Source organism: Xyrauchen texanus, chromosome 27 (genome assembly GCF_025860055.1).
Source record: "Xyrauchen texanus isolate HMW12.3.18 chromosome 27, RBS_HiC_50CHRs, whole genome shotgun sequence".
Taxonomy (NCBI): domain Eukaryota; kingdom Metazoa; phylum Chordata; class Actinopteri; order Cypriniformes; family Catostomidae; genus Xyrauchen; species Xyrauchen texanus.
This window is the reverse complement of record NC_068302.1, coordinates 37,934,938-37,956,315: the sequence shown is the minus strand read 5'-3', so window position 1 is coordinate 37,956,315 and position 21,378 is coordinate 37,934,938. Positions and strand designations below refer to the sequence as shown.

Genomic DNA, 21,378 nt, shown 5'->3' with positions numbered 1-21,378 from the left:
ACCATGTCACAAAGCTCGAATCATTTCAAATTGGTTTCTTGAACATGACAATGAGTTCACTGTACTAAAATGGCCCCCACAGTCACCAGATCTCAACCCAATAGAGCATCTTTGGGATGTGGTGGAACGGGAGCTTCGTGCCCTAGATGTGCATCCCACAAATCTCCATCAACTGCAAGATGCTATCATATCAATATGTGCCAACATTTCTAAAGAATGCTTTCAGCACCTTGTTGAATCAATGCCACATAGAATTAAGGCAGTTCTGAAGGCGAAAGGGGGTCAAACACAGGATTAGTATGGTGTTCCTAATAATCCTTTAGGTGAGTGTATATATACATATGTACGATATACAAATATGAATCTGCTATATACACAATCAAGGGAATGTAATGGCAGAAGAGGTATGGTGTGTTGGAAAAATATAAATAGACTTAAGTTGTGTATTGCACATTATTATTGCTCAAGGGGGCAGTTTTAGCTGTTCATGAGATGGATAGCCTGAGGGAAAAAACTGTTCCTGTGCCTGACAGTTCTGGTGCTCAACAGTTCAAATAGGTAGTGGGCATGATGAATGGGGTCCAGAGTGATATTCCCAGCCCTTTTCCTAACTCTGGAAGTGTATAGTTCATGAAGGGAGAGCAAAGGGCAACCAATAATCCTCTCAGCAGTCTGAAATAGTCTTCTGATATCTGATTTCGTAGCTGCACCAAACCAGACAGTTACTGAAGTGTAGAGGACCGACTCAATGACTGCTGAGTAGAACCGTATCAGTAGCGCCTTTGGCAGGTTGAAATTCCACAGCTGGCGATGTGTGTCAATGTGTGTCTACCACTCCTGGTCCTGTGAGATGGTAATGCCCAGGAACCTGAATGGCTTCACTGCTGCCACAGTGTTGTTTAGAATGGTGAGCGCGGTCAATGTTGGGGTGTTTTTCCTAAAGTCCACAATCATCTCCACCATTTTGAGCGTGTTCAGCTCCAGGTTGTTTTGACTACACCAGTGAGCCAGCCGAGTCAACCTGACTGCATCATCCATAGTTCTGTTTGCACGATAAGCAAATTGAAGGGGATCTAGAATGGGTCCAGTGATGTCCTTCAGGTAGGCCAACACTAGTCTCTCAAATGACTTCATGACCACAGATGTCAGAGCGACAGGTCTGTAGTCATTATGTCCTGTAAATTTGGGTTCCTTTGGGACAGGAGCCATCTTGTTAACATTGTTCATTGTAAAATTATTGTATAAAAAATTTAAATAAAAGTGTTAAGGAAAATAAGTTAACCACTGTAACCATTCTACCACTACCAAATTTGGGGGTGGGGGGGGATCACTTGGGGAGCCAGACCCCTGGCCCCCCTTAGATCCACCCTTGCAAGTATGTTTCCATTTTTAGTAAATAAAGCTGTTTATAAGAAAGCTATGAGACTTGTTGAGGGAACATTGAAATGTTCTAACCTCTGAGAACATAATCAACTCACCAGTCCATCAAGCTGCACTTTTATTTATATACAGTAATTGTGCACATGTGCACGTGTGTCTGTATAGGTGTGTATCTGTATGTAAAAACCAAAACCCATTTTCATGCCATATATGGGTCTACTACATGTTCTGGATCGTGGTTAGAATGACTAAACATGCATATACCCTAAATCTGCTTTAAATATGGTTACGGTCAGTGTATGAAAATCAAATCAAATTTGATTTCATAATCTATGTATAAAAGTCAGTCATTGGTTGTCAGCAGCATTCAGTGCCAACCACAGCAATTCTGTTTTAATTTGCTCCTTGTCAAATTTTCGGAAGATAAAATGTAGTCTGCAGTACTGACAGAAGACCATTGTCTGTTATTTCTATCCTTTAAATGCAAGAGGAGCTGGGGCCCAGTGAACATGAGGAAAAATATTTGAGAACACCAAAGCAAGGTACTGCAATCTTATGTGAAAGAATTGAAACTTTTATATGAAACTTTCTTTTAGAAATGTTACTATCTGGACATCAAAGTATTGCTCTTTCATTGCTCAGGAGACTTAAATATGCTCTCTTTTCTTTGAACTTTGTCTCAGATGTTTCTCTTAAAATTCTTTTGGAGAAATGAAACAAATGTTTATATAGTAGTACTGTAAAAGTAGAGATATAAAATTAAAGTTGACAACTCCGATGATTTGTTATTTTTTTCATTATTTATTCACCCTCATTTCTTTCTAAACCCATATACTGTTATTTTTTCCATGTAACACAAAGCCAGAATTTTGAAGAATCCTAATGCAAGGATATTTTTCCACACCAGCGAATACAGACTTAAATTTAAATGATTTTTATGGTGCATTTTTATTATTTTTTGCTTAACAGTAGGGCTGGGTATTGATACAGATTTCCCGATTTGATTCAATTCTGATTCACAAGCTCTCAATTTGATTGTTTGGATTTTGATAGGATTTGATTCGGATTCATATTGGGTACATTTCAGTTATAATGTCCACTTTGTTTACATATAAAATTAATTTAAAAAATTAACAAAACAGCCTAAACTATGCATTTATATTGCTATTTATTTAACAGATTTAATAATCAACACAACCAAAACTGAACAAAACCTTAATGTAAAAGATAATATCAATCTAAGAATTTTAAGAATTAATAATGTTCAATTGAAGATTACGTTTAATCTGAAAATCTATATTTTTACCCAGCCCTACTTAACAGACGTGGCACAATGAACAACTATGAATGTTGTTGTTTGGGAAAAAGCATGAATCTTCTTTTTTTCCACAGAATTTCTTTTTCATATGAAAATAGTTATACATATATTACATTATATATATATATATAATTATTATTATTATTATTTTATCGATTACCTACAGTATATAGTTTTTGCCACTTAATAGCTCACCCAAATATGAAAATGATGTCACTTTCACATTGATACATCTGAGTGTTCCGTTTCCTAACATCATTCTCTCTTTCCTAGTGTTTATCCCGCATAGGTGCTGAGTCCGCTTCCTGATAGTCCACAAATACATATTTGATTTGACAAGTTTTACACCAGATGCCCTTCCTGATGCAACACCCAGTGGCTGGGGGACTCTCACACACATACGGGGCAATTTAGAGTTTATGTTTTTGGACATGTGTGTGAAACCAGAGGAAACCCACGGGGAGAACATGCAAACTCCAAACAGAAAGGCCCTAGTTGAGCCGGGACTCGAATCCAGGACCTTCTTGCTGTGAGGCAACAGTACTACCCACTGAGCCACTGTACTGCCCCATTTCCTAACTTCATTGTTTTCCATTTGGCAAAATCATGAAAATGGGCCCCCCCGTTTTTTTGACAAATAGCGTGTCCAACTGGCACCTCTGCCTCGACTCTATCCCCTCCTGGCTGATTAGCCCAATTCAGGGTCGGCCATGTGTCCTGTTAAAAATGTATGACTAGTTTACGTAGAAATTAATTAAGATTATTAAGTAATGTTTATTGCGAGTTCATGTTAGCTAATGTAGTTAACAAATACAACCTTAAGTATTACCCATTAAAGTTACACAAAACAAGAAAATGCTGTTTAAAAAAGTTTTAGATAGATTTTATAAAATAGGACACTGCTGACAATGCTTTTTGACAATTCAATTTCAACTACCCACATTTGTTAAATGATCAGGTCCACACAATTTCTTGTGTGTGTGCGGGATAGAAACAATTGAACTGTGGAGAACTTCAAAATAAAAGTCATAAATGTTTCTTAATCTTATGACTTACTCATTTACTTTGCACGTATTTGAGCCTTCACGGGGCCCCCCATGCACATAAGGATCCTAAGCAGTCATCTGTTTCACCTGTAGGAGGGGCTGACCCGAAGTACTAGAGAGCTTTTTCAAAAGCCTTGGTTTTTGGTGGAGGAAAATGCTGTTCCAGTGTGGACATGGCATACATAATTGTAATTTTTGGTTGAGCTATTAAGTGGACAAATTTAATAGATAAAATTATTTGTTTTATTTTGTGATAACAATTTTTCATATTCAATATCGTGTCACCATTTCTTTAGAAACGCAAGAACCTCATTAAGACGGAAGAGCAATCATGCTCTCAGCTGGGGACAAAGTCATCTTCTGGCTGTTTACTGGCTTCCTGGGGATCTTCACCATATTCTTCAACATGTACCTAATGCTGGTGAACCAGAAAAGTTACAGGAAGAATCACAAGCTGAACCCCGCCGACTTCATCATCACTGTCTTCGCTGTGGCGAGCATCACACAGCAAATATCCAGCTACTTATGGCAGACCATGGACAAGATAGACCCGGAGTGCAAATTTAACATTTTAGCGACTGTCCTGCTGGTGATCACCTTCAGCTTGAAGCTCATCGTCATTTGGACCATGGCGTTCCTGACCTTCTACTACAGCACTAAACTGGTGGTGCAGCCCGTTCACTGCTATACGCGCATCCAGGAAGCCATTGTCAAGCACGTTCACATAGTCTCTGCAGTTATTGTCGTGAGCGGCTTTGCCAATTGTGTTCCCTTGCTGACTGTTATGACCTACTACAACGGCACCACTGACGAAATTAGTGATTGTGGTTCCCTCATGCCCACTGATCACAGTGGCCTTGTCTACATCTTCTACTACGTTGTCATCTCCGACATCGTTCCCGGCATCGTGATGGTCAAATGCTGCATTTCAATCTTGTACCACCTGGCCAAACATCTTCAACACATGAAGGCCAGCACTAACGGCAGCCATGGGCCCAAACTGGGCACACAATTGCGAGTGATCAAAATGACCATCACCCTGGAGGCCATGTTCCTTTGTTTTTTGGCTGTGGATCTCTTTACACAGTTTACGGTGGTGCTCAAGCGACAGAACACAGTCACGTTAACCATTCTCTTCTCTAGCATCTACACCACAGTCACTGCGTTTGTGCTGATTTATGGTAAGAAAAGCTGCTGGAAGGAGCTGATCGCGTCCTATAACCTCTTTCTAGATGAGTACCCAGTTTTGAGTGGTATGAAGGTCACAGAGGTCAAAACAGAACCACATGAAAACAGCCACGGTCACTGACACGGAGTGCAGCAAGATTGTTTTTGCAAGTATGGTACTTGAAATAAATGATGTAGTTGTGTAGCGATTTTGCTTCCGTTCTTCCAGCAAGATAGTAGTTTTATAACAAAAAGCACTGCAAGTGGCAAACCCCTTCTAATTAAAAGTTTTGGGTATTTCTATGACTCTCAATCTTTAACGTCTAAGTATTTGATGTTATATCATAATAGTGTTTCATTCTAGTCTCTGTTTGTCCTTGAAGTTTTAAATTACTAAAGGCGTTTGTTTCTTTGCCTTTTCTGTCTAAAAACTTCTTTGTTGGTTTACACATGCTCAACTTCTTTTATTAGTGCAACTGTATACATGAAGTGCAATCAAATTCTCTTATTTTTTTATGTAAAGTTAGAAAACCTTTCAATAAATGTTTGCATAATGCACTGCAGTGGTTATTATTAGCAAAGCACTGAAGATGCATGGGTACCAATTGTTGGAATTATTAATGTTATGTTGCCTATCACACCAATGGGAGTCTATGGCAGCCCATAGAACCATATGGTAAAAACTTGTGAAATTTGGCACATTAATTGGGGAGGGTATCAAACTTCCAAATGGCAATTTTGGGTGGAGTCACTCAAACCCACTAGAACTACCAACAGTCAAAGTTACACTTCTGTTTTTGCTGATAACTTTTGAACCGTACGCCCTAGAATCAAAATAATTTTTCCTCCAATTAATTTGTTCATGCCATTGTATTTTGCCTGAAACATACTTTTTCTCATTTTTAACATTTTCATATACAGTGGCCCCCCCAAAGAATGGTATTTGAACACATGACATTGCATTAAAGAACAAAATATTAAACTAACCAACATGATCGCACAGGAAGTCGTATGTTGTTTCCAAGAGATCTTGGAACACATTGTGCCACCATACTGACAAGCACCATCTCCCATCAGACATTTTTGCATCGTCTCCAGTGTGTTTACCTTATAGTGGCACGAGCAGAAACATGTTGCGTCAGCAATGTTGGAGACACAGGTTTCAGATACCGTGTTGAAACCAGGAAGTAATTGCATTTGCATAATCCATGACAAGCATGATACGGAGGTTGCATTTTTCATTCTAACATTACATTTTTACTCCACAGATGGTTAGGTTTAGGTTTGGGGTTACCATTTATACAATATGCATTTGTATTACAGCCTGTACAGCTGGGAAAAAAAAAAAACTTTTGTTGTCCTCTCTGTGGACATTACATTTAGAAAATGGAGCTCACACGTGCCCATACACCCAACAACACTTCCCTCTTTGGCCACTAAGGGCATTGTTTCGAAATTTGGCTAGCACAGATCGATTTTAGCTAAAGAAAATTCAACCCACTATTTCCAATTTCACTGTGAGATCTACACATGATGTTTTTAGATTATTATAAAAAAAATAAAAAATTCTGATCTTTAATTATTGAAAAATACATTTAAAAAGCTATTCAAACCAAACAATTAATTCAATATAGCTCTTTTTGATGAACATGTTTTCAATTACTGAGTTTAAATTAATTGTTATATTTGTTTTCTTGTGGTTTAAATTAAAAAGTGTCGTGGTGTAACTGTTTAGAGATAGTTAAAAAAAATCAAAGTGACATTAAAAGCTGAAATTCCTGAAAAAATAAATTTGCTTAAGTAGTGCAGAGTAATCTTTTATTAATATTTATTTTAAACATTAGCAGTTCACACAAATGTGATTTATAATATGATACATTTTTTAAAAACTTTTGTCTACTGTAGTCATATGGTGTAAACAACATGTACTGTAGGCAGCAATTTATTATGTTAGGAAAAATAAAACATAAACAGAGACGAACCCTTTAGACCCTCGTGACTGCGTGTGAAGTTTTAAAATATCCAATATTTTGACATTTATATGAAAAGGCACATTTGGTTCATGTCACGTGGTGTAACCCTGAAAACTTCTTGATAGTCTTAACTCTTTTCAATATGTTCTCAGATATTTGCACCTCACTACATAGGAATTAAAAATGAATTCAGAAAGGATATTTGTTTTTAACACTTCACAGAGCCATGGCCGCATTCTGATCTCGAGGATCCTTGACTTTGATCGGCTCATATATATCACACATCACAACAGAGAAAAGTGTACATTTCAAACAGAAAGATCTGTTCGCAGGAGAAAAAACTCACTCTCTAATCTCTAGCTGGAGGATCGGAAACAAGCTTTGATCTGCCGCTGTGTCGACTCGCACCCAAGACCTCCATTTCAGTCCAATAAAAGAACAGATGTCAAGAGTACAATGTCATCCTTAGGCACAGTAAACTCACTTAGATGACCAGTTATTACCTAACAGCCAGGGGCCAGAGACACTCAAGGAGGGTATAACAATTTAAAGGTGAAGGTGTCATTTTTGTGCCACCACATGGAATTGCAAAATTAATGACTGATTTCATACAGGTTTTCCCAATCACTCCCTCCATCTGCCATTGGTCGAACAAATAGGCAGTCATGCCCAGTCACGCTATTGGTTGAGTTAGAATTTGACATGTTAGGCTTGTGGAGATACCCAAACAAATAGCAATGTTTTGAAAGAGCTACAGAGACAGTTTTAATAAACCATATTAAAATTAAATTAAATCTCTTTAAATACAGGTAGAAAATACACAGTGACCCAAAAAAGTATTTTAACACAAAAATGTGTAGATTCCCAGTATAATTCATGTATGTTTATCTATTAAGTTAAGAAAACTCATTTAGGGTAAGTATAACCAAAGTGATTACGTTAGCTGAGAACTTTATACAGTTTAAACTTTTTCAGCAAATTTAATTAACTGATTTTATCCACAAATGCTAGAAATTTTATAGAAAATCTAAGCAACAGTTCTGATTGTTTAAAATATAATCTGCATGTATTTTTTAATTATCCAGTTTATTTCCGTTTTCCAACAAAATTTACATAAAAAAAAAAAGTTCATTTACTGAAAATGAATGACAATAAAACCTTTATTCTCTATTGTTGAAACACTAGTAAACAGTTTTATTCAGCATTTGTTTTGGCACTTTTATTTAAATTGAAGTAAATAATTAACACCATTTTGGATTGGTTGTTTTTCATTGGGTATCACTGGTTTATCCTTGCCAGAAACACCCCACTCTGATGGGAAAACTAAACAACAACGCTCTTAAAAACAGATTCATTTACTATACTGAATAAAAAAGAAAACAAATTGTTCAGATTTTGAATGATCGATGTAGGCAAGAATACTTACAGATTCTATTTTTGTTTAAAAAAAAAACATTAATATAAACCTCACAATACAATTTCAAGTTTAAATAATTCTGTAAAGACTCCAACATTTACACCTGCAATCCCTTTTAAAAACATTGTTCTGTTTTTTTCTAGAAGTATCACATTTGTTCTGATAATTTCATGGTTTAATACAGAACTATGTTCAAAACTGACAAACCCAATGTACAGTAGTTGTTAACATGTGAACTGTAACTGTGCAGATCCTGTCATGTACAAACCAACAAATTCACAACTGGAGTGTTCCATTCAAAAACAATACAAACAGTAATTTAACATATCTGAATGTGCAGTTGTAGTTCTAACACATCAAATAAAGGGAAAGAAAATACAGTATATGCTTTCCATACAGTGCACGCACTATGAAATGTGACATTTAGACTTGAGGTAATTTAAAAAGCAAACTTTAAGTAAGACTAATTGGAACTAAGATCGTCTAGACTGTTTCAAAGTATAATGTAGTTCCAAACTGAAATGTACCCTTGCAGAAAGCAGAACTTAACCATGCTGTACCTAGATCATATTTAAGGCGCTTGAGTGTTGACAACTCCATTATGAGTGATGTGCAAAGTGAATATGTGCATGGAAGTAAAAGCATTACATTTCTTGCTTCAGTAGCCACAATAACTTTAAATATCTCTATTTATAAGGCACAAATACAGATTTGGATAAACTAATGCTGTCCAATGGAAGTGAGGCCAATGTTAACATTCAACAAACAAACGTTTGGTCAACTTTCTGCCCAGCAGAGAAGAATAAATACCCACTAGAGGTTTATTTCCACACATGAAGAGAAATGATGTCATATCATGGTGAGACAGCAGTTTTGCTACAAAAATGAATTATCATATTTAATTAGTACACCCAGATATACATGATGAGAACAATAAACTCTCAGATCAGAACTTTCAAAAGGAGGAACAAGTACCGTTTCTCCATAAACCAAACCCTTGTAAATCACAAAGATTTGAGACATGGGTACTGCTGGAATCTGTTCTGGACCAGAGGAGAATCAGAGTGTCTTTATTGTGGATTGCTCTCATAGTTGGAAAACATGGACTTGCGTGTTTTGGGTGGGGGAGGCGGTGGCTTGTTTTCAACTTTCATTGGTAACGGAGGTGTCAACTACAGATTAAATAAAAGAGGAAAATTATATTTACCATATTTACCATATTTACTCTTATCGATTAACCCTCGATATTGGCATTATGTGGACATACTGGTCAACTAAAGCATACAAATTCCCTCTTACCTCGGAGGTAGAGTTGTACACATTCTCGCTATCATGGGGGTGTTTCTTGGGGGGCCTGGGAGGAGGGGTGCTTCTGATGTCAGGCATGCTGTAGTCACTCTCGTTTGGAAGACATGTATAACCTAAGGGAGAATAATCAACATTTCATTATTTTATATTTCTTTATCATTTTGAGTTTTATTCATTTCTTTATATTATATATAGATTATATAGGGGTGTTTCTTAAACTTTGGACACTTTTAGCATTTTGTGGCTTTCTAGAAATTAAAAGTCTTGATAAAATTTACAGTGAGTGCATGAATATTCATCACAAAAGATTTATGTAATCTTTGTAATTTTTTTCTGAGAGTCATGAAGACTCCACTATGGAGGACAAAAACTGCAAAAATATAAATAAATGAATATATAAATAAATTAATATATTTGTGTATAATTAACTATATAAATAATTAAATGTGTGAGGAGATATACAAGTAATTAAATAAATAAATGCACCAAATAATGCAAAAATAATAGTGTTTACAACTGCAATTTGTGTCTGTTCCTCACACAAAAATGATGCATGCTTTGGAAAAATTGGAATTTGTCTTTTTTTTTTATTTATTGCTTTTATGATCCTTTTATGGTGCATTCGAGTAATTTTGGAGCTTGTCGTGATGTGATCGGAATACTAGTTTATGAAATGCAAAATTGATTGTTGATTTGTATATTTTCTTTTATTCTTTGATCATCATTCATCTATTTTTTTTATTATGTATTTATATGTATATGTATTTATTTTTCCTTCATGCAACATGCATGATTAAAGAAATATAGAGAAATAGAATTAAAATACAACTTTAAATTTTGCATTTCCTTTAATATTTTTGCATTTCCCCAACCATTTATTTGTTTTAGTAGGGCACCAGCACCGATGGTGCGCGGACCCTTCTGTTCTTCTAGGATGAATCGCATTTTTGAGGGCCTAAACATACTCTAAAACACATGACACTTTGCACATGCAACAGAAGTGGTGAAAATGTAAATCTGCTATGTGTTTCAGAATTAGGTGTGGCAAAATGGCTCAATAGCGCCACCTACAAACATTCAACGATGTGCGCTTGACACTACGTTTCACCTACACGTATGAAAATCGGTACACATATGTAACATGCCAATACATACAAAAAAGTCTCTTGGACCCATGCCCTAAATTCAAGGATGTCAACTATTTAGATTTTTCTCTTCAATTTTTGCTCAGTTTTTGCAATTTCCAGGCCTCATAATTTAACAAACTCCTCCTAGAGATTTCATCAAATCTACTTCATATTTGGATATTTAATCTAAAGGCCTTAGGCGATGCTAAATTGCGAAGCTTTTGAGCTTTCAATGCACAGGCTGTGACGGTCTGACAAATTTTTATGTTTCACCATGAAACAGGAAGTTGTTATAACTCATACATACAATGTCCAATCTGCCCCAAACTTCACATGTTTGATAATAGTCCCAGCCTCAGTTATAGTCATAGCGCCACCTACTGGCAACAGGAAATGCTATGTTTTACACTGTGATACACTCTTAACAACATTTAAGTGCTAAAAAATGCTAAAAGAATTGGAGTGACATTCCTCTGGCACAGCAGCCCCAACGTGCACCAGGGTGCAAAGATCAGTTCATCGCTGCTTGCAGCTTTAATTTTTTATTATTTTTGCATTGATCAGAGCAATTATATATTTATAAAATTATTTGTATCTCTCTTTATACATTTCATATTTAGATATTTATGCATGAATATGCAGATTTATTTATTTATTTGTGTATTTATTATTTTTGTCCTTCATATGCCACCACAGTGTCATTTCCATAATTTCCAGTATGTTGTTTAATGTAATGCTGTGGTGGAAATGACACTGTTTTTTGGAATAAAATGGCCAACTCTATTGTCTTGCTAAGGTCTATTTCATTGCTTACATTTTATGTACCCCAAATACGCACAATTAAATAACATTTTCACACTTTTTGAATCTCTTGAATGCTCTTCACTGAACTTTTGTCGACTTGATTAACAAGCAAACTAACTTTCGAAAAAAAAAAAAAACTTTATTTGGGGCAAAATTGTTTGGTGTAGGGTAAATGTAGCCACAAGTGTGGGATAATTGTAAAAAAAAAAAAAAACTTTTTTTAAATTACAGACATTATTCACACAATAAATATTTTAAAAATTATGTTTATTTCACTATTGTTTAGATTATCATAGTTTTAAACATGTAATCATTTGTATTTTATAATGGTTTTTCATAGATTAATATTGAAAGTCTGGGTTTGGGACAAGGCTAAAAAAGTAATATCTCTACGTAAAAGGCATTTGAAAAGTACCACAAAAAAGAAAGAAAAGAAGAAGAAGATGAAGATGATATTACAAAGAGGAAAAGGTCAACCCCTGGGTCATGAAAATGGCAGAAGTTGAAGAAACCCCCATATACTATATACACCGATCAGCCACAATCAGTGCTTGAAGTGGAAGAAAAAAAAGTCCAGATACTCTTCTTGTTAGTATTAAACCTGATTCTGTAAAATATACTCTGAGACTGTATACTGTTTGCAATATATGTTTATTTAAAAATAAGTAAATAATCTAGGGGAATTATAAACTGAACTGGGCCAAATGTTTCTATCCGTTTCTATTTATATTTCTATTTATTTACCTTAACTAACAATTTAATTGTAACTAACATGTTAACGTAAAAACAAAACGGTTAATAATGTGTTTATTTACATGAAAATAGTATTTAATTACATTAAAAGAGGTATATAAATAAATTGTTTAAGGTCTGGCTGAAAAGTCCTTCTTGAGATCTGGTTGAAGAAGAAATAGCTTAATCAAATTAGCTTAAAACTCTGTTTTCCCTTTTTCAAATTTTTATTATCCTCCCATTCAATGAGGGCAAAATTTGCCTTACTTATCCTGCACACATTCATTTGCATACAGAAGTCAGATACTTGTGCAGATAATAATCATTAGAAACGGTGAACAAACAGATTTGATGATGTTCAGGATTGTGAACGCTGACACACATCTGTACGTAGAAATAAACAGTGTCAGGATATATGCATAGGCAAGTTCAATGGAAATTCACATAATCTTTTTACAAGCACTACAGAAAAGAATGGAGAATAAAAGAAAATGTTACTATATATTTTCTTTTCTTTGAAGGTTTTGCCTCTTGTGAAGGTTGTGCATATGAGCTGACATCACTGCTGACACAACAGCTTTTTTTAAGTCTGTATTTTTGACTGTACCCAGTAGCTAAGCAATTTGCATAAATACATTTGAGTGAATAAGACGTGATAAAATGTACTCACCCAAAAATTGCTGGTTCATGTTTTGGAGAAAAGTGTCTTTTGTTTTTAAACTAGGGATCTTATTATTAGTGGTTGACTATATTATTAGTGGGGGTTTTTTAATGGCCAATTCCGACATCCAGAGAGCGGGGTGGCCAATAGGCAGATACAATGCTGATATATTGCACAATGTAATGTAGTCCAGCAACCAAGGATGGTATGTCCATGTTAGCAATCGCATTTACTCCAAAAATACTTAAATAAACCAACTGTACATACAGTGATAGTAAATAAGACATTTACTTATAGCACACATGACATGCTTTTACCTTGGGCCACATCCGAAGAAGTAGGCAGCTGACTTGCTAGCTTGCTGCCTAATCAGTTGGCTTAACTGACAGCTGTTTTGATTGAATGGAACTCTGAAGGAAACTGGTCTATGAACAGTTTGAAAACCACCTCCATATACAGCCTCTGTAGGCAGCATTTTACTGGTTTCGGCGCAGCCTTGAAGTCACACCCTTCCATCGTAAGCAGGGCTGGACTGGCAATCTGGCATACCGGGCATTTTCTCGGTGGGCCGATGCACTTTGGTGCCAATCGGTGACGGACTGGCCAGCGGGAGAACCAAGCGGGCCGGTGGGTCGGCTGCGAAACGTGCCAAATGGGTCGCGATAAGCAAAAATGAGCCGTCGTGTTATGCAGAACGGAGCACAAAACGCCGCCGCGATATGCAGAAAGGACAGCGAACACCCAGACCCCCCCCCAACAACTTTTGGGCCAGTTGCCATGTAAAATCCAGGGCCGATTTCTCTTCCCATTCCAGCCCTGATTGTAAGCATCCAGCTTGAGCAACAGTCTCCTGACAGTTTAAATAGCCTGGATTGCCTGTTTGAATTGTCAAAGGCCAGACCTTAATGATTTGTGAATGAGAGGAACTTTTGATCCTGATGTTTTTTATTCTGGCTGATGGAATAACGGCTTAAGAGGAAGATATTAGTTGAGCACTCGACAGGAAGGAAACTCTGGAGGTTCGTGAATTACATCCGTTTAAACAAGGTATCTGCATATTTGAAAATGGTATATAATACAAGTTCTATTGATTTAGAATTACGACTAAAATGTTATGACTTTTAATTCCTCAAGATAGTCAAGTTTGATCGTCTTCTCGACGCTCTGCCAAGGCCTGTGAGGAGCCAGGCGGGGTCGATCCAAGGACCTCACTAAACCATCCAATCGGATGTAGTGACAGGCAGTGTGTACAAAAGGCAGGGACTTAATCAACGCTAGCTTATGACCCGTGCTTACTGGTAATTCCTTGTTGATGGGAAATAGTTGCAATCCCCAGTCATGAGTGGGGTTCAGTGGGTTACCCGTCCCTCTTGACGCAGGGTAGACACACGCTGATCCACCCATTGTGGTGCGCGTGCAGCCCCGGACAACTAAGGGCATCACAGAACTGTTATTGCTCCATCTCGCGTGACTGAACACCACTTGTCCCTCTAAGAAGTTAGATACTGACAGCTGGGGACTCGCCTCCCTGTCTCACCGGGTAAGGGAGGAAACGATAAGATTAATTTTTTTAAGATTAGGTTTATTGATTTTTTTATATTGATTATAAAATAAAGTTAAAGGTGACAGGGAATTGCTGAGGAGAGACTGATAAAATACGTGATTCAGAAGATTTAGGAGCGCTCCACAGGATGCTGGATCTGCTGTGTGAGGTTTATTAAATCTGTTTTAACGAGATCTGGGCATATTTGCATATGGTATATGATATTAGTTTTATAGATATTTGTCTTTTTAACATTAGACAAGACAGTTAAAAGTTACAGGGACCTATTGAGGAGAGAGGGAGAATGAAACAGATGAGCACTTTAACATTATGGCTCTGATATGCAGACTGTATAAATGACACTGTGTTGCACACCAGCCTATTATTGTTGTAAAACAATAGGTCACTCAGTCACTTCACATGCAAGCAGGTGATTTTCGGCACCCTCAAGAAAAATATTTTTTTTTGCCCAAACAGGAACATTTATCGATAATTAAAAAAAAGTCTGAATATCGGCCGATTTATCAGCCTCTACGATATATCGGTCGACCACTATTTATTATTTGATTACCATGAACATCTTTTATAAGCTTAAAAGTTAAATAAATAGAACTAAGCTATATTAGAAAATACTTGTGCAGGATGGGAGCTATTTCTTCTTTCGCTCATCTAAACATGCATGCTGAAAGACTTAAGCAGACAAGCATTTGGGCTGTCACAATGCTCGTTCAAACAAGAGGGAGCACCCTGCTTGACGGGCACCGATGCTGTTGCAGGTGATGGGTGTTGTTAAACTCACCGCTGAGTTTTGCTCAAAGAGCAGATATTTACCGCAATTTCATCAGAATAATTTGGAAGGTCAGATAAAAGTGGCTGGTGGGCGGCATCATATCACTGACTTACATTAAAGACATTATATTGTACCGAGAGACTCTTCCAAGTGGTGGTACACAAGAAAAACTGCCGGTACTCTGTAGAGTACATTTTAGAAGTGCAGGCATACCGCCCCACTTTCAGAGGACATTTCTCCAAAAAGTAAGATCTTTGTCCCCATGTGCACTTGCAAACTGTAGTCTGGCTTTTTTATGCTAGTTTTGGAGCAGTGGCTTCTTCCTTACTGAGCAGCCTTTCAGGTTATGTCGATATAGGACTCGTCTTACTGTGGATATAGATACTTGTCTTCCTATTTCCTCCAGCATCTTCACAAGGTCCTATTGCTATTGTTCAGGGATTAATTTGCACTTTCCACACCAAGCTACATTCATCTCTAGGAGACAGAATGCATCTCCTTCCTGAGCGGTATGATGGCTGTGTGGTCTCATGGTGTTTATACTTGCGTACTGTTGTTTGTACAGATGAATGAGGCACCTTCAGGTGTTTGGAAATTGCTCCCAAGGATGAACTAGAATTGTGGAGGTTCACAATTTTGTTTTCTGAGCTCTTGGCTGATTTCTTTTGATTTTACCATGATGTCAAGCAAAGAGGCACTGATTTTGAAGGTAGGCCTTAAAATACACCCACAGGTACACCTCCTATCAGAATATAATTGTCTATTTGGCTAAAGGCTTGATATCATTTTCTGGAATTTGCCAAGCTGCTTAAAAGGCACAGTTTACTTAGTTTATGTAAACATCTGACCCACTGGAACGATGATATAGTCAATTAAATTTAAAAAATTGTTGGAAAAATTACTTGTGTCATGCACAAAGTAGATGTCCTAAACGACTTGCCAAAACTATAGTTTGCTAATATTACATCTTGGAGTGGTAAAAAAAAAATGTTTTCAACCTAAGTGTATGTAAACTTCTGACTTCAACTCAGTATATATATATATATATATATATATATATATATATATATATATAAAAAATATCAGATCTTTAGGTGTGTGTGTGTGTGTGTGTACTCACTGGAGCTGCGTGGTGTGTGTGGTGAGGCGGGCAGAGGGCTGAGTTGGTTGTGTAAACTTAGAATTGATGATTCTCCATGAAAAAGTGACAGTGTGAGTCTCCGGTCCCCTATATTCAGACTCTTAGGCCTTGGCTGCTTCTCTGGAGGAATCTGCACATATACAAATACACACAACCATTACGATTTATCATAATATCTAAATAATATTACGTTAATCCACATTTAAAAATGTAAAAAAATCTACAAAAAGAAACTGTGTTCATGTTGAAATCTAATAATAAAAAAAAGTCATTTTATTTTTGGGTGAACTATCCCTTTAACTGACAACCATGCAGAAAAACACTCAGCTTAAAAGTATAAAAGCTCTCGGCACCTCGTCTCTGTCAGCAGCTCGCTCCGGTAAGACCTGCGACCTGCTCATGCTCCACTCCTTCCTGTTTTTCTTACTGATCCGATTATCTTCCTCTGAGCGAGACAGAACAGACACCCTGCTGTCACTCACGCGGGAGAGCAGTGAACTGAAAGAGAAAGAGACACCTGTCATCTCCTGCACACCTGTGAAGCAAATCCTCCATGTATGTATTGTGTATTTGTACAATGGCTTTCTGGTTATATATTAGATTCATAATCTAGAATTTCAATAGCATGTCGTTATTCTTGAAGGTGATGCGTGTTATGTTTTCTTCTATCCCAGTTTATTGTGCAGAGACAGGGTTGTATGCTTACTTTTTTAGGTGTTAGCACTGGTGAAATTGAATAAAAAAGTAATTAGCTTAAATTTATTATTAGCACTCCATCGGTTTCCTGCAGGAAACCGATGGAGTGCGTACTCCAGGTAGGGAATGAGGTTTTGCCCCAAGTGAAGGAGTTGAAGTACCTCGGGGTCTTGTTCATGAGTGAGGGGACAATGGAGCGGGAGGTTGGCCGGAGAATCGGGGCAGCGGGGCGGTATTGCACTCACTCTCGCACGTTATCCGAAAGAGCTGAGCGAAGGCAAGCTCTCGATCTACGTCAATTTTGTTCCTACCCTCACCTATGGTCATGAAGTTTGGGTCATGACCGAAAGAACTAGGTCAGCGAGTACAAGCAGCCGAAATGGGCTTCCTCAGAAGGGTGGCGGGCTTCTCCCTTAGAGATAGGGTGAGGAGCTGGAGAGCCGCTGCTCCTTTGCGTCGAAAGGAGTCAGTTGAGGTGGTTTGGGCATCTGGTAAGGATGCCCCCTGGCCGCCTCCCTAGGGAGGTGTTTCAGGCACGTCCAGCTGGGAGGAGGCCTCGGGGAAGACCCAGGATTAGGTGGAGAGATTACATCTCCACACTGGCCTGGGAACGCCTCGAGGTCCCCCAGTCAGAGTTGGTTAATGTGGCTCGGGATAGGGAAGTTTGGGGCCCCCTGCTGGAGCAGCTGCCCCCGCGACCCGACTTCGGATAAGCGGTTGAAGATGGATGGATGGATGGATTATTATTAGCACACAGAAGAGTGCGATCAAAATTGGAATAATTATAGGGGCAAGTGTCTTGTTGAAGAGAGGCGTGCTATTACTTTTCTAAGCATTTAGACATACGATTTTCACCTGGTGGATGATAAAACAGGCAAAACATTTCCCATTGTATTAAACAACTTGAATTGTATGAAGGACCTTTATGGAGAATTAAACCTGCAAAAATAATACATAAATACACAAATAAATAAATCTACATATTTATGCATACATAAGTACCTCAAATAATTATATAAATAAAAATAAACAAATAAATAAAAAAAACAAATAAATGGTTGGGGAAATGTTAAAAGGGAATGCCAAATGTAATTTCTTTTTAATTAAGATTTTTAATTCTACATTTCTTTAATCATGATGTTGCATGAAGGAAAAATAAATACGGAATTACTTATAGAAATAAATGAACAATTAAAGAATAAAAAAAAGATAAAAATCAACTTTCAATTTTGCATTTCCCCAACCATTTTATATTGTATTATTTTTGCATGAATTTATTTGTACATCTCCTCACACATTTAATTATTTATTTATGCACAAATATATGGATGTATTTATTTATTTATATATTCATTATTTTTGTCCTCCATTGTCCCCCACTTTATTGTCTTTTCAGCATTAAAACATCTAATAAGAACAGAAATGTAAATGTTAAGATACAAATATAAAAGGAAGGTCAGTGAGCCCAAGATGATTTTTCAAAATGAATTTGCAACATTACATTTAAATTAGAAGAACTTTTAGTACACAATTTCTTAAAGACAGAATAACATAGAAAAAGGCCATAATATAGAAGGTTTAACATAAACACTGACAAATTCTTCATTTAAACACAGCCTAAACACTTTCAAATGACACTTTAATGAGATAAAAAAAAGTAAATATGTGATGAAAAAATCCAGTACAGAAAGGATTGTTATTAGGCCCCCGTGTCTTCTAAAGTCGTACAATATTTTATGCGAGGAACAGACACATTTTTAAGTTGCTATTCACTGAAAATCTTGACATCCACCCTTGATCTCATGAGAGAAGTTGAGATGTCTGATTTACAAATTAAACATTCTTTTTTTTAGTCAGATCGTTTCAAAGAATCGACCCAGATAACAAAACCGATCTGAATAATTTGTGATCTGAATGATTCGGCTCTTGAGGTCAGTGGCCCATTGATTTGGGCGCAACGGATGGGAAGATTTTCAGTGAATAAAGACTTACAATTCAGTCTGATTCTTGCACAAAGCTATCATATAGCATGGATAGCAATATAGTGCACAAGTCTTATGAACAGCTTTAATGGTCATTTTACATTGTGTTGTGTCCTTTTCGCAGCTTGAGAGGCCCAATCCCTATTTATTGCAATTGCATGGAAAAGACTGACCAGAAAGACAGACAGACATTTTGTTTTTTTGGGTTAACTATTTTTGATGTATGAAAAGCATCTATTTGAGAGCTTGACACAGGCATCTTACCGAGAACATTTTCACAGTAATCATAGCACACACTTGAATGACATCAAACACAGGCTGAGAAGACAAGAAAAAGGAAACTGTACTTGTCTTGTGCTTTCTAACTCAGCATAATTTCATCATAATAATGATTTCACAAAAAGAAAAAGCTTCAAAGCAATTGTTTAAGAGAACAAGAAGAGACAATAGCACAGAAAGAATGATATAATCCTGGGTGGTAAATTACTCATTTTGAATCAAATTTGGCTGAAGAATTGGCTTATTATATACGCTAATAGACTGAACTTAGTAATTAGTATTAAGTAGCCACCCAGAACACCCCAGCAACCAACTAGAAACTCCATAGCAACAACCCAGAACACCCCCAGCATCATGGCGTTGATACCATGGATGGCAACGGCAAGCACAACTCAACTTACAATTTCTTCTGAAAATGTAGAAATCTAGTTTAACCCATAAATGCATACCTCGGGTCTTTAGAGACCTGGGACCTCATTCCACAGCATGTACCTCATCCATTTTTTGCCGTTGTGCCCACACCTCTTTAGTATTCCTCAATCTATCGCTTATAAATAGCATGACACAAAAATAAATAAATAAATAAATAAAATACATAATAGTTTAAGTATCGAAAGTGCATACGGCCTCTTTTTGTTTTTGCACTTCCATAAATTAGATTTCTTATAATTATTTCGAGCTATTGCCACTTTTTTTTATTTAGAGGGCAGTAAAGAGTTGTCAGGAAATGACCCATGCCTGATTTTAACTCAGATTTGTATTTTATTTTTTCAGATTTAAAGCTGTATTTTTAAAATAAGTTTTATTTTGTCCAATGTGGTAATCAAGCACTTAACAAGAATTCACTAAACAAGTAGCTAAAGTAACCAATTATATTTGGGGGTGAAACAGCATTAAAGTCATATTTTGTCTGCCAGCAGAAAACAGAATTAAATTGGAAAAGGAATAATTCTGTGACCTTCCCATGGCCACTGTGGAATTGTGTCTTGTGACAAATTAGCATTCAGAGGGCTGCGGAAAAGAGAGAGATTCGTTTTAAGAATAAGAGAACAGAATTGTGTGAGTACTGACGCCTGGGAGACCGGTCTAGAGGAGTTCCCGTCGGAGGAGCCCGAGCCGCTGGAGTGTCCAGAGGAGGCGTTTGAGATGGTGGACATCCGTCTGAGCGTGGAAGACATGATGTACGGCATCACCACTGACCCCACACGACTCTTCTTTTTTTCTGTCAGGGAGCAGGGCTGAAGGTACAAACAGAAACACATTTATTTTTATATCATGATGAGGACCTGCCATAGACCATGCCTTGGAAATTTCAAACGAGTTTTTAGAAAAGGGATTAAAAAAATGTACATTAAAGTTCCTGTATAAGGACTACAATGGTTGTCCAATTTGTCAGCCACATAATCTCACATATACACCGATCAGCCACAACATTATAACCACCTGCCTAATATTGTGTAGGTCCCTCTCGTGCCGACAAAACAGCATCAACCCACATCTCAGAATAGCATTCTGAGATTCTATTCTGCACTGCAGCCACACGATTAGCTGATCAGATAGTCACATGGATGTTTGCTGGTGCCAGACGGCCTGGTTTGAGTATTTTTGTAACTGCTGATCTCTTGGGATTTCACACAACAGTCGCAAGAATTTACTCAGAATGGTGCCAAAAACAAAAAACATCTAGTGAGCGGCAGTTCTGTGAACACCTTGTTGATGAGAGAGGTCAACAGAGAATGGCCAGAGTGGTTTGAACTGACAAAGTCTCCGGTAACTCGGATAACTACTCTGTAAATTGTGGTGAGAAGAACAGCATCTCTGAATGCTATTCTGAGATGTGGGTTGGTGCTGTTTTTCCAGCACGACGGGGACCTACACAATATTAGCTAGGTGGTTTTAATGTTGTGGCTGATCGGTGTTTATGGGTTATAGATGGGTTATGTGCCGATATCTAATACTTAGGGTTAGGGGTTTGCAATAACACAAAATTGATGCTTGCCTTAGCAAACAGATA

The 21,378-nt window shown here is 37.2% G+C and overlaps 2 protein-coding genes across 2 annotated transcripts in view; one reads left to right on the top strand and one right to left on the bottom strand.

The window, feature by feature from the left end:
* Positions 1 to 1,767: 1,767 nt before the first annotated feature.
* LOC127621404 (uncharacterized) lies at positions 1,768 to 5,431 on the top strand. The gene is made up of 2 exons (XM_052094974.1): positions 1,768 to 1,922; positions 4,041 to 5,431. Exon 2 carries the CDS (start codon positions 4,076 to 4,078, stop codon positions 5,051 to 5,053), a length of 978 nt encoding a protein of 325 aa, XP_051950934.1. The 5' UTR covers positions 1,768 to 1,922; positions 4,041 to 4,075; the 3' UTR covers positions 5,054 to 5,431.
* Positions 5,432 to 6,991: 1,560 nt separating this feature from the next.
* LOC127620794 (dedicator of cytokinesis protein 5-like) overlaps positions 6,992 to 21,378 on the bottom strand; it is a 95,375-nt gene continuing 80,988 nt past the window's right edge. Inside the window, exons 48-52 of the mRNA XM_052094043.1 lie at positions 20,436 to 20,602; positions 16,761 to 16,905; positions 16,387 to 16,537; positions 9,601 to 9,722; positions 6,992 to 9,473 (exon numbers count right to left, since the gene is read on the bottom strand). Of these exons, the coding sequence (XP_051950003.1) occupies positions 9,372 to 9,473; positions 9,601 to 9,722; positions 16,387 to 16,537; positions 16,761 to 16,905; positions 20,436 to 20,602 (687 nt within the window). The 3' untranslated portion in view covers positions 6,992 to 9,371. The remainder of the gene's footprint in view (positions 9,474 to 9,600; positions 9,723 to 16,386; positions 16,538 to 16,760; positions 16,906 to 20,435; positions 20,603 to 21,378) is intronic.